The sequence below is a fragment of the Bombus huntii genome, chromosome 2, assembly GCF_024542735.1.
Source record: "Bombus huntii isolate Logan2020A chromosome 2, iyBomHunt1.1, whole genome shotgun sequence".
Classification (NCBI taxonomy): domain Eukaryota; kingdom Metazoa; phylum Arthropoda; class Insecta; order Hymenoptera; family Apidae; genus Bombus; species Bombus huntii.
Window position 1 is genome coordinate 19,378,250 of NC_066239.1, and position 12,748 is coordinate 19,390,997.

The 12,748-nt window shown below is 38.0% G+C and overlaps 1 protein-coding gene across 11 annotated transcripts in view; it reads left to right on the forward strand.

Moving 5' to 3' along the window:
• Positions 1 to 3,572: 3,572 nt before the first annotated feature.
• Positions 3,573 to 12,748, forward strand: part of LOC126878288 (protein NDRG3) — a 30,499-nt gene continuing 21,323 nt past the window's right edge. For 2 of the 11 annotated variants that reach the window (XM_050640911.1, XM_050640913.1), the window contains exons 1-2: positions 3,575 to 3,966; positions 9,039 to 9,457. In XM_050640911.1, coding sequence (XP_050496868.1) covers positions 9,243 to 9,457 — 215 coding nt within the window. In that variant the 5' untranslated portion in view covers positions 3,575 to 3,966; positions 9,039 to 9,242. Of the gene's footprint in view, positions 3,967 to 9,038; positions 9,458 to 9,606; positions 9,628 to 11,224; positions 11,375 to 12,748 lie in introns of those variants that run through there. The other 9 variants (XR_007695627.1, XM_050640912.1, XM_050640914.1 and 6 more) reach the window with 8 other exon arrangements.

Here is a 12,748-nt window from a genome sequence, read left to right on the forward strand (position 1 = left end):
CGCATATTACAGACTGCCACGTACGAGTGAACACGCTCTCGCATGCCACTTTCTACAAATCCGGTGTAATCGAGAGGGTACAAAGGGGCATGGAGTGGCGCGTCGCAACAATACATATTCCACGGAGCAGACCGGTGAAAATATACATAAATATACATTTTTATGATGAATATACTCGAGGAAATATATAGCGCTTGAAGAAGGAGATTCCAAAGGCGAATAGCGATGGATGGTATAGAGGGGTGGCGGGTCAGGTGCAGCGTATGATATCAGAGAAACTCGTAAACGGATGTAAAGAAGAAACGTCACGTCTAACACCGGATATTTCACACCGCGACTTCCGTTCTCTTCGTTTCTCTTTCGTATTTTTGTCTGATGAACGTGCGTTATAATGTAACGCGGCGAATTTGACTTCTGTGATGGAAGATACGTCGTGAGATATTTATCTAATCGATAAATGTATTTATGTTGGTAAAAAAATGTTCTTGTACAAATTTTAGTACATTGCGTCCTCTCTGTAAAGAATCTGGAAAAGTGTTAGTATTAATAACACTAAAAAGAATTAGTATTAACAATTAAGAAGAGATTCTCATTAAGTTAAAAAAAAGCAATTAGTCGCACAGTGAAGAATTTGCAGCAACAAAAAGAAAAAAAATATATGGAATTAACATTTCTTAGAATGATAGATATAGGTACATAAATGAGAGACTTTTCCATGAAAACTAAACTGAAATATTTGTTACATAACGATAATTTAAATACTATAGAAATGCATGTATGTGAAGAGGAATATTCATATTTCCTAGATTTTAATTACAATTGAGAATAGTCCGTAATTATTTGTTTTCTAATTGCACCCTTACAAAAACCAATGGCTCTATACATTAGGACAATTTCTCTTCGCCTCTAGCCTCTACCGAAACTTAATTAAAATTTTAATGAGGAAGCAGTAAATGGAAACTTGATCGTTTATAAACGCATTTAAACAGCATTTCTGTCTCTTTGAATTAATCATTTATTAAAATAATTTTTTAGAGCAGCAAAAGCACCGAGTAATTCAATTTCAATGACAAATTGTATAGTTAACTTTTGTCATTAAAATGCAATCTAAAGATTTCATTTCCCCATACTTAATTATTATTCATCCCTTAATGAAGTCATCTTAGATATAATTGAAGTTGTCCCATCATCGCGACTCGCGTAATCGTTCGCTCGGAATTAGGTTGGCGACCTTTCAGACAGCTTACGCTATCTTTTAATTAGCCTCGAGCAATATATTTCGATCCACATTTTAAAACCTAAGAAAATGCACTTAAAACCGTAATAGATTCCCAGAGGAGAGGAAAAATAACTTTTCGAAGCTTCAGAACTTACTTTCGATTCGATATTCCCAATCGTAAAGAAAATGCATTGAAAATTTAGCGATGATTAAAGGAATTTCGAAACATGCTTCAAACCATTTTATAATTTTAATCGTTAAAATGAATTTATAATTCGTACGGTACTACGCGTTATTTAATTATTCACCGTGTTTCCAGATTCTGTATCCTAATTTGCACGACGTGCACGGAAGCAACAACGTAAATTCACGCGAAATGCATATTAATCTAACGATAAATATCGTTAAGAGCGATGTTTACGATGAAAGTTTCAGCAACTGTGGCAAATTTCCGATTCGATCATCTACCTTGTTTGTAGATACGCGATACGACAAACTTGGCGCTAATATCTGACCTCGTTCATCGAGAAAGTCGAAAAGGATTTTAATCGAGCGTTCCAAGATTTTTCTATGGACGATGGCGGTAGATGGACTACGGTAGAGTGTTGGAAAATAAATACGTGATCGCGTTGAAAGGCTATCGTTGAATCCGTAACGGCCGGCTGTTATACGGCGCTATCGTTCACGGAAATTCCTCCGCTTTGGCGCGACCCCATCGCGACCATATACCGTTAAAGAATATAACGCGCGTCTTTTTGAATTACTACGGTACGGTGTGATACGGCAGGTCGCTTTAACCGGATATAAATGAAGGCACGCTCGGCTGGGTAATCTCCGGAATTGATTACTCGGGTGATGCCAGCACGAAAGCAAGAGACTTTCGTTTACCTCGACGTCATCAAATAGGGCGTAGACGCAGTCAAGCTGGATAGCTTGCCTGATTTTATCTGGTCTTGTGTTTTCGCGCACGTCCACCAATTCGAAAACGTCCCTCCCCATCCAGAAGAGCGATTCCTTCGCAACGCCGAATCCCCTCTGTCCCGCGCAAATTTAATCTCTATCGTACGCGTCAAAGTGAATTTCATAAAACAGACCATCCCCCTTAAATTCTCTCGAGAGCATTTCCGTTTCGTTGTTCCATTCTTCTCATATTTGACTCGATTACGAAGGAGAAAGAGAGAAACAACATCGATCGAACGAGGAAAGAACAAGGAAAAGAGGGGGAAGGGGGGGACAAATGGATAAGGGAGAAGAGAAACGTGTTCGAACCGATTCGGGATTCTTGCGGACTAATCTCGAGAACGAGGTAAATGGTAACTGATCAACGGGGAAGAGACGCGGATGAAAGTGGAACGTGACGGTCCAGAATGCAATTGAATTTCAGATTTACGCTCGACAATGTAATACGACTTGGAATTACGTTGAATCGTACGTATAGGCTACTCATGCATATCGGTTACAAAAGAGCATCCGTCAGTTGGTTCGATTCTTTGCTTTGCTTTGATCGTTAATTCGTTTCTAAGACGACGGTGATGGGCGCAATTCTGAACGACATTAAAGTCTTAAAAAATTATATTTGAATTGTTTGACTAAATCTTGGAGCGCGTGAAATACGACAGGTTTAAAAGCAGTTTAGGAAATATCAACAAGAGAAATATTAAGACATAAATTAAACGTGCAAATCGTAGAATGTTTACCGTGTCTAACAAAGTCTTTCTTCGGTGCACGATGCTTTTCGTTCGAGTCGTTGCGAACTAGATTTAGCTGGATCGTTCCTGTTAAGACTCGCGATAATTGTTGTAGAAACGATCGATTATAGATCTGGTTTCTCTTCGTGTTTAACACTACACGTAGCAAATTTCTTCATCGAATATCTCGTAACAATAATTACAGCTCTTGGTCACAGGGTTCATGCTTCCTTATTACAACACGTTACTCGGCTCGTTTATAAAATATCTGTTTTCCTTGCAAAATAAAAATATTATTAGGAAATTTTTTAACCAAACAGAATAAACACGATGATATAATATAAGATAGCGAAAATTATCTGCATTCATATATCGTTAAATCTAAGCACGTGCAACGGCGACTCCACTCTGATAAAGCAACTAAATACATAGTAACAGCGCGATAGATATCATGGATTCCTACAAAGCCGACGGAGCAAACTCTTCGGGATAAAACAAAAGTTGGTGTTATCCAAGGTCGATTAAGGTTGCCCGGTAGTCAGGTAAATGTTTTCCCTCTTGTATCGGGATCCTACATCTTGCAGCCAGATGTCGGTAAACCGTCCATAACTGGTTCGATCCGCTCTACACCGCGCACGAAGCGACGCGCATTCCCATTGACCAGTCTGTAGTCTGAGTCGTGTATTCGGGCCAATAGTAATCGTGCGGTGCCTTTGAGAACACGGTACGGTCTCTCGTTAGTCTTGTCTCTCGTGGTGCGTTTTCACACGTCACACGTCGGAAACAAAAAGGGCAAACGAAGGAAAAGAAGGGAACAACGACGAAAGTTACGTCAGAGCACCGCGTCGGTTAAGGAACGAAAAGATAAAATCACGAGTTAGCTGTGAGAGCTGTCGCGAAGGGATCGAGCAACAGAAAGAAGAGCGAACACAAAGATCCCTAACGCTTCGTAATCGTTTGTCGCGTCTCTGTTTCCGTACTATCTTGTTCGAAAGTCGCAGAGAAGCTGCAACTCTTTTTCGGTACCAGAATTCCGCAGCGGGAGCCGCGCAAGACGAGGTGAGTCACAGGTCGTGCACCAACCACGCGCAATTTTCTAGTCGAGACTTGTTTGCAAGAATCGAACAGGTAATAAAAAGAAATTCCCCAACGCGTCGTATAACATTCCGATCGATGACGATTGCGTTTGTCCTTTGTCGTCTCTATCACTGATGTTTCAACGCGCGTAGGTGCGTGTGTCCGTGTCTGTATGTATGTGCGCGCGTTCGGGCGTTCATTTCCTCGCCACATTTTCACACGATTCTTTCTGTTTTAATGAACTGTGGCGACTAAGTATAACCGACAGCGACGTTACTCGAAATGAGTCATAGGGTATTCTAAAGAAGGTCGAGCTTTACCTTGCGAGATCAATCTCCATTCTCATCCTTACGTTTTTTAAACCAGCTCCCGCCACTACGGGATTTAACATTGACTGTCGCACGAGTGCGTCAGCGATACGATCGAGAGCTCGATACGTCACACTGGTAGCCCGGGTATGCGATTACTCGACGGGAAACGAGGTTAGACGTTATACACGCGGCTATCCACGCGAAAAATCAATACACGACCCTCCTGTGCTACGATTCAAACGCGCACCGATACATTTCTACTATTGCAGCAATTTTACCTTTCGAGGAAAACGATGGATCGCCGTGGTTTCTGTCTTTGAAAAATTCCTACGTGTGCGTGGACACACACGCACACGTAGATGCATATACGAGTCGGAGACCGCAGCTGATCCCCATAGTTTAGGTTTCCACGGTCGTACGAAGCTTATATAAGTTATACGACGCATCGTATATGTTTGTGGAGTAATTTTAATCGAACCACTCGAGAGAATGATCGGAGAGGTTGGAATCGAACGTTTCATCAATAGCTTGTAATATTTACGACTGTCTTCCTGTTCGTGATAAAAGTTTAATGGGATTTCACGGCTACGCTCGAATATCAAATTAACGGGCAGTAGAACAAACAGGGGTCATTCTTTAATACGGAAATCGGTTTATTTTCGTTCGTCAATCTACATACGTGTATCGAGCTTTTTACGATCTTCTTTCTTATCGATTTGTTTTCCCATACGCGCGTCAACCACGAAATATAAATTCTTCAAACTATGCTTCTACGTATGCATGTATATTTACAGCAGAGTTTAAAATCAAGTATTTACCTCAAGTAACGTTTATCGAAGGGACAAGTGTTCCCTTTTTTAATCGTAATATGCCGTGTACTTTTATCGGGTTAAAGAATTTATAGAACTTCGAGGAGCGCCGATAAAATGAAAAACCAATTGCGCGTTTAAACTGTATATTTATAATCTCACCCTGAAACGTCGTGATCTTATTTTCGCTTTCTCTTTTTTTTTTTTTTTTTTTTTTTCTATATCACGTTACGAGAACTCGATGGTCACTAGCGTAACGCACAATATAACGTTCTTCGTAGTCGAAGAAAGAAATTTCTTGGTGAGCGAAGGTTTTAATTGACAGGAAGACCGTCAAATCGCCACGTTAATACCCTTTGGTGTTCCGAAGAGGGTCGTGCCCGTAAAAAGTGATTTACGCTTTCGTTTTTACGGTCAATAACGGGACATCGTAGAAAAGAAATTTCTTTTTAGCGAAGCGGGTCGCGTCGACCGGATTAAACGCTTACGTTACGAGGCGTTATTTTCTTCGTGACATCCAGCCCGGGTATAATTTATCGATCGTTATCGTCGCTTCGACATCATGCGAATTTGTCCAAACGCAAATAATGAGATACCAAATGAATTCGTGGTCCTCTTGCATAATTGAACTAATATTATTAGTAAAATTTGACAAGTGTGAGTTAACAGTATTGACAAACTTCGTCATACGTGATAGAGGAAGTTTGGTAATAAAACAAGCATACAATTGTATGATCCAATATAAAATTGTAAAATTATAAATTATCTGTACTAATAAATTCCCTTAGATAACCGTACGAAATTTGTTAATGAGAACTATCCACTTCAATCAAAATGTTTTAACTGGCATTTTTTTATTTTCCATAGATTCATAAATTTTTCATAGATTCTTTCATAAACAATTACGATTAAATATTATAAATTGAATGAAAAAAAATGACAGAAAGAAAATCATATAACTGCAGTTTTCTTCAGATAAGAAATGTCAAATAGAATATTTTATATTGGGAGAACAGGTGACAAGTTCTGCAAGTACATTTTAAATGAAATTTAAAAACTTGTAAATTAATAATACCAATAAATTGTTTCAAATAATTTTTGTTTAATTACGAATAATCGTAAAAATTGCTTAGCAAAAGCTTAAATAAAAGTTTACAACCTACGACTTATACCTTGTTGATTCGCTAATATTAGTTACTAAATTATTATGCAAGAGGTCTCACGTAACAAAATAATAAGGAAAATATAACAATCGATTGAACATCGAATCTTCGATCAGGCTTTTTATTTATTCACAACTTCTGCATGCACGTGCCTGTTTTCTCGGATACATGTGCAAATACACGTCCAAAATCATCGGCGAAGCGTGTAATCAGTAAACCGTGTGATCATTCGAATTTCGAAAATGTTTTCGCACACGGTCGAGCAATTCCGTAGCAATTTCGAATTGGCACGACCACTGATCACCGTTTTCGCTTCTCTCTCAGCATCTGCGTGTTTTCACAAAGGCGCACAAGCGTTGCACCTTGCAATTGGCATGCGGCCACGCATGAATGTCTCGATGTGTAATGACTAAGTCATTGAATTTTGTGCATGCCGAGCCATGTTTCCTGACACCTATCTTTCTTCCTTGTCTTGTTTTCTTGTTTTGTTTCGCGGAGACTTGTCGACGAGGTAATGGCAAAACGATTCTATTCGTAGGTAAAGAGCCTTTCTACATTAATGGAAATGTCAAACGTTCGGAAAAAGATGAAGATATCGCGTTAGATGATTTAGACACGATCCCGTAATCTCGAGAAGTGGATCGAGATCTGGAATCGAGGAAGGGCGTACACAGGAAACGTCCTATTAGTTCTGAAAGCACAACATCTGTCCCTTTCTTAGCTAGAACCCAATTAAGGAACGTCAATTAAGAATAGACAGGTGCACGCAGACAACATCGGTCTCGTCGTTCCTCTAATTTATCGAATTAAAGTCGTTACGTTATGAAAACACCAACTATAGAAACAACGATAGAAAATGATAGGAATAAATCCTACAATTTCAATGCAATCTTTTCATATGTGATTAAACACGAACGAGAGAAAAAACGATAAAAATAACCATGGAAATAAATTCTGACGATTAAATTCTGCAATTTCAATTAAATTTTTGTATCGGTGTATGCTCATGTGTGAATATGTGCATAACAGTTCGAGTAATTATGAAACAGTCTGCCTGCTTTCATTTAGTTATGGTGTTTGGAATAAGCAGTGGTTGGTGTTGAGTCATCGAAAACATAATGGCAATATCAACCGAGCAACGACAGGTGTAGTTGTCCTTTCTCCTATATAATGACGTCACGAACTTCTAACGATCCTTGAAGCACAGCATTAATGAGCGACTGTAGTGTTATTCATACCTTTCGACCGCGTTTGGTTTTGCTCGATTTTGAATACATTAAGATGAGAACGTCGGTGGATACAGCTGTACGTGCGCAAAGTTCACTTGAGTCGAATCACGAATAAAAACCTCATGTAAGTATTACATGAAATTGGATTATATAAAAGAAAAAATAAAAATAAAACGGTAAAACGAATATCTGTCACTAATATTCTTTAAAATGATTTCGAATATAAGTAAATTAACCTGCATTCTTTTTCTTTTTTTTTTTTTTTTTTTTTTTGAAAGTGGAAATTGCCGAGCGAAAATGGATTAACGAGGAAAACGAAGTAATTAAGAAAATTAAGTATGGGAGGGTTAATAAAAACAGGCTGAAAACAAGAACAAAAGAATTACACGAGTTAATTATATATATACTATACTTGATATACATAAATCCATACTTTGACTTGCTAAGCATATTTTTATGGAATTCAACCGAAAAATTCTCCTCTCGTAAGTACGCGTTCCAACGAGGTACGAATTGTAAGCACTCTTGCTCTATGACTGGCACTATAAATTCCCAATTTCAAACTAAAGTCAAGCTCATTAAAATGCTTAACACGGTTCGTATTACGTAAACTATCTACGTCTAAATATATAGGTAGAAAGAAATACTATAAAAAGACTAAAATTTTGATTAAATCTTTCTGTCGGTATATTTACATATGATTATTTAACAATTCGGTTAATCACGAAGCTAATCGCCTTGCTTTATTTAATTATAATGTATTACATAACGACTATTAGTTGAAAGTTTTAAACATAACTTCTGTGCTGGAGTGAAAGTATTTCAACGTTCCAATGGTAATAATCATTAACGTGTCATTCATATCATAGATAAGTTATCTACATTACTGAAAACGCTGGAATAGTTTTATATTTCGACACGGTTTGCCTGTGGATATCTTAAACGGAAATTCGTTAAACGTCCGTTTAAATAAAATGAAATTAGAAGGAAATAAATAAATTGGTTAAACTTTAAACGTTAAATATTCTTCTCTCTACCAATCAAACAAGAAAAAATGAAATAGAACTATCCATAACTCACTCTACAAATGATATTTTTTTCCATTATCGTACTTACTCGTAGTTTATTTATGACTCCAAATTCCATCAAAAAATTTCCAAGTTTCAACCATAAAACATTTACACTTGCGAAAGAAATGGACTATGCTTCAACGAAACTTTGTAACCAATAAAAGATATGACCAAATGCTATCCAATATCAAAACATTTACCGCCACGGTTACTCAATACGATTTCCTAACTCGTAAAAGTATCAAAGTCAGTGGATTACGTCTCCGTATTCGTGGCGTCGTATCACCTGCGACTGAAACGAAGTCGATGGCCGTTCCATCAGAGAATCGTTTGCCAATGCCTCGATCGATAGTCTAAGCGCGTTCACATGGAACCTCTTTATCTTGGGTTTTCTTTATTTGCCCCTTTGCCCGTTCGTTTGCCTTGTTGACGCACGATATTGGCGTATCTCGGCTTCGGGCACGCGTATCAGCATCATCAACGCGGCAACAGCAGCAAGCAGCAATCGGAGAGGAGAACAACGTGGGACGCGTGTCGGCGAAGAACATCGAAGTCAGAGGTAGATCCACCGCAACGGTGGATAGGATCATCCTTGTCGAAGACGTCCGAATAGGTCGTCCGAGTCGGGGTTGGGTTTTATCATCGTGGGCGAGCAACAGCGAGCGGAAACGTCGCCATGCCGGCAGGTATTGGCGCTTCGTACAGGTCGTTAGGCGACCTGGGCGAAGACGTGTACAAAAGTACAACGATCGTCGACCAAACACAGACTACCGGGCAGAGCGTCCTCGAGAGTGTCAAGAAGGCTTTCAGTTTCGCCTCGCCCAAGGTCGAGCTAAGGAAAAAGGACCCGCTGATCGTGGACCGCCGTGAGAGCGTCTCGATCGTCTCAAGGTAATGTCTTATATATACGTTATTGTCTGCGTATACAGGGGAAAAACCGGTCGGCAGGTAGGGGTGACGGTCGCGGGACACGCTGTTTCGCTTCGTCTTTTCGTTGTTTCTCGACCTCGGGCCTTTCTACTCAAGATTTACTCATCGCAAGTCGCGGATGAAGTAATTCTGTAAGTAATTCTGATTACTAGCAGATTTGATGCACGATCTGTTTTGCTGACTTTTAAGTAAGAATCTATCAAATATTGAGTCGTTATACAGTGCATCCGATTCTTTTAGTAATTTATGGAATGCTATTATTGTTTATCTTCTTATAAAATTTATAATACCTGTATATATTTATTGTATGATATCGAATGCCTAACACGTTGTTAATAATTTTGCATTACTTAGAATATATAATACGCTGGTTTAAGTTAGTCACTTCATAGACATTCAAATTACGATTAATTGAATTGAAATTATTTCTATATTAAAGAGAAGAACCTCCTTAGAGCTTATCGAATACTTTCTCAGTGAGATAGCATTGTTCGTATCAAAGAGAAATTTCGTATTGAAAGACAAACTCGATCAATGACGAGGTAACCTGGGCAGAAGCTAAGGAGGTCGTGAATGATCGGTTCGAGGTCGAAAATGTCGGCGGTACGGTTAGAGTGCTTTTGCTATTGGCCACGGTGGTGGACTGGGACGTCGAGGAATCGATCGTTACAGTTTCCTGCTGCTTTTTTAAATCGGTCGTCACTAAAATTACAGAAATGTACTTTGTGTACTTCGAAGAAACATGACGAAAATTACGGAGATGGTGGCTTTTCGATTATTAAATTTTATTGCTACTAATACGTCTGACTTACTAACTGCTTGCAATAACGAACTTCGGAAATGGAACCTATAAAGAAGTTCGTAATCTGTCTGCAAATATCGTATCGTTGTTGGAATAAATGTAGGGATTATATTTTGCGCAGATGGATCCCTTTCTCTCTTAAACGTTCAGCATTCTTTGAATCATTTTCGACTCTTAATCTTGTTTTAACCTATTTTCTTTTAATTTAAGAAAAATGCGACACAGAAGTTATTGGTACGTCCAATTTCTCGTGTCAATTTTTTATTATAAAATTGGTTTTAAAACGGTAGAAATCTTTTCTCTTATCGATACAAGAGTCAGATTGAGACGTAATAATTCGATGACGGCAACAGGGTTAATACCTTTCTCCTGCTACGTTGAACTCTGTTGCTTGAATTCGTGCTGTGGCTTAAAACGGTATTCGAAGTACGTGTTGTGTTTAAACAATATCGTAGGAATTTTTTATAAATATATTATGTGTATTGTATTTCGAAATTGTATTATCGCTGTAATGAAACACGATTATTATGATTATGTTGGTAAAAAAGGCGAGTTTGACAATGCATATTTTATTAGAATGTTAATGAAATTTCAATTAGATGTATTTCACATAATATATTCACAAAAGTTTTCCCTGGTTTCCTTAGTACCGAATAAACCACGGGACAACACCTCGGATTTTCCCAACATTCGATAAACGAAAAATGTTCAGGAACAAACAGCCGATTTAATCGTTCCATTTGAAAATGAGAAATTGCATCTGCGATGTTCTTGTTTTTCAAATTCCAATCACAATTTCTTGGATGGCGACGCACTGAATTTGCAAGTGCTCCATAACTGAGAATAATTAAGGATCGATAGCGCGACCACGGCAATGTGGCTCCAACGATTTCGATCTTGCGATCGCTTCTCGATGTGAGCTCCTTCCAGCCTAACTACGAATCGAATTAGGCACACGCGTGTCCCTGTTATCAGAATAATCAAAGACTGGTTTAACCCTAAGCACGGACGGACTTTAGGACCGGAAGTTGGTGGTGCGACTATTGATCGGTCTGGGTACAAAAGCAGGCCACGAGGTAAGCCGCATCGTGCGACATGAACGTCATTCCTTTCCTAGCACTTGTACCGCGTGTATTATATTCGTTGTCTAATTTTTCCACTTCCTCTGCTTTCCTGTTTATCGCTTATGTTTGTGCTCGTTGCTTTGCCGCCTTATCTGTGCTAACCTGAGCGAATGTCGTAACGCAACATTGGTGATAAGTTTGTTGTGCACCGAATTTTTAATTAAGGATAACGATGTCACAACGCGAAAGCAATTTTAATATTTCTCTTTCTCTGAAAAGACATCGAGGAAAGAATTTAATATCTTATCGAAGAATTTGTATAATTTTATCTAGACGACCTAAGGTAATATTTCATTTTGATAGAAGACCCTTTCAGATTCGGACGTTTTTGAATTATACATAGCGATATCAGTTTCATAAGATGTGTACATATAGAGATAATGGTCTAATCTAGGTTACAGTCTACAGTGCAGGCCATTAATAAGTCTATATCATTTGTAATATCGGCGGAGAAAAGTTTCCAATAAATCCAGTACAAATTCTGTTTGATATTTATGAATGAAGTTAAATCAGAATTCTTATATGTTGCTACGACGAGATCAAATATTATGGGACGTATAGCGTTATGTGTACTTTGATTCGATAGTAGAGAATTGAGCAAGACAGGAAATGTGATGTTTGAGATTAAGTATATGATATAAATCTCAAATTTTGAAAAATGTGATATATACGTTCAGTAGAATACAAAGCTGTGCTCTTTGTAATAGGAAGCTATTATTCTGATTTATGTTTCCGGTATCTATCTGCTATTTACATTTATCTTCCGACTATTCCATGTACCAATGAAAGCATATATATATGTATATATATATGCATTATTATTATACGCTTTGATTTATGTTACAACACTCTGAGAATTTCCGTACATTCGTTTAAATCAGAGTAATTCCTTTCAGCAACAAATTGTACACATTCTGACAGTGAAGTTTTTTTTTCTTAAACATATATCTATGTAATTTTTCTCTGTCATATTACTTGTGTTTTCAAAACTGTAATTACCACATTACGCTGTAGCATATAACATTTTCAATAAATTCTAAATCGGTCGTAAGAAATAACGTTACAGAGAATTATTTCAATCTTAAATATATATTATGACATATAATCAAAATGAAAGAATTACCATTATTAAATTTGTTTCAAAAAAGGGAATATCAAGCGTGCCATCGCGTGTTTCGTTATATAAAGACTGAAAATGGATTTCTGTAAAGTTATCACCGGTGTTATATTGTTATTATCGTTACTAGTAATCTTTTTTTGCATGCACGTAGTCGGATGTGTGTTCCTTTGTCCTCGCAACGCTCGAGTTGCATTAGCGTGTGCTTC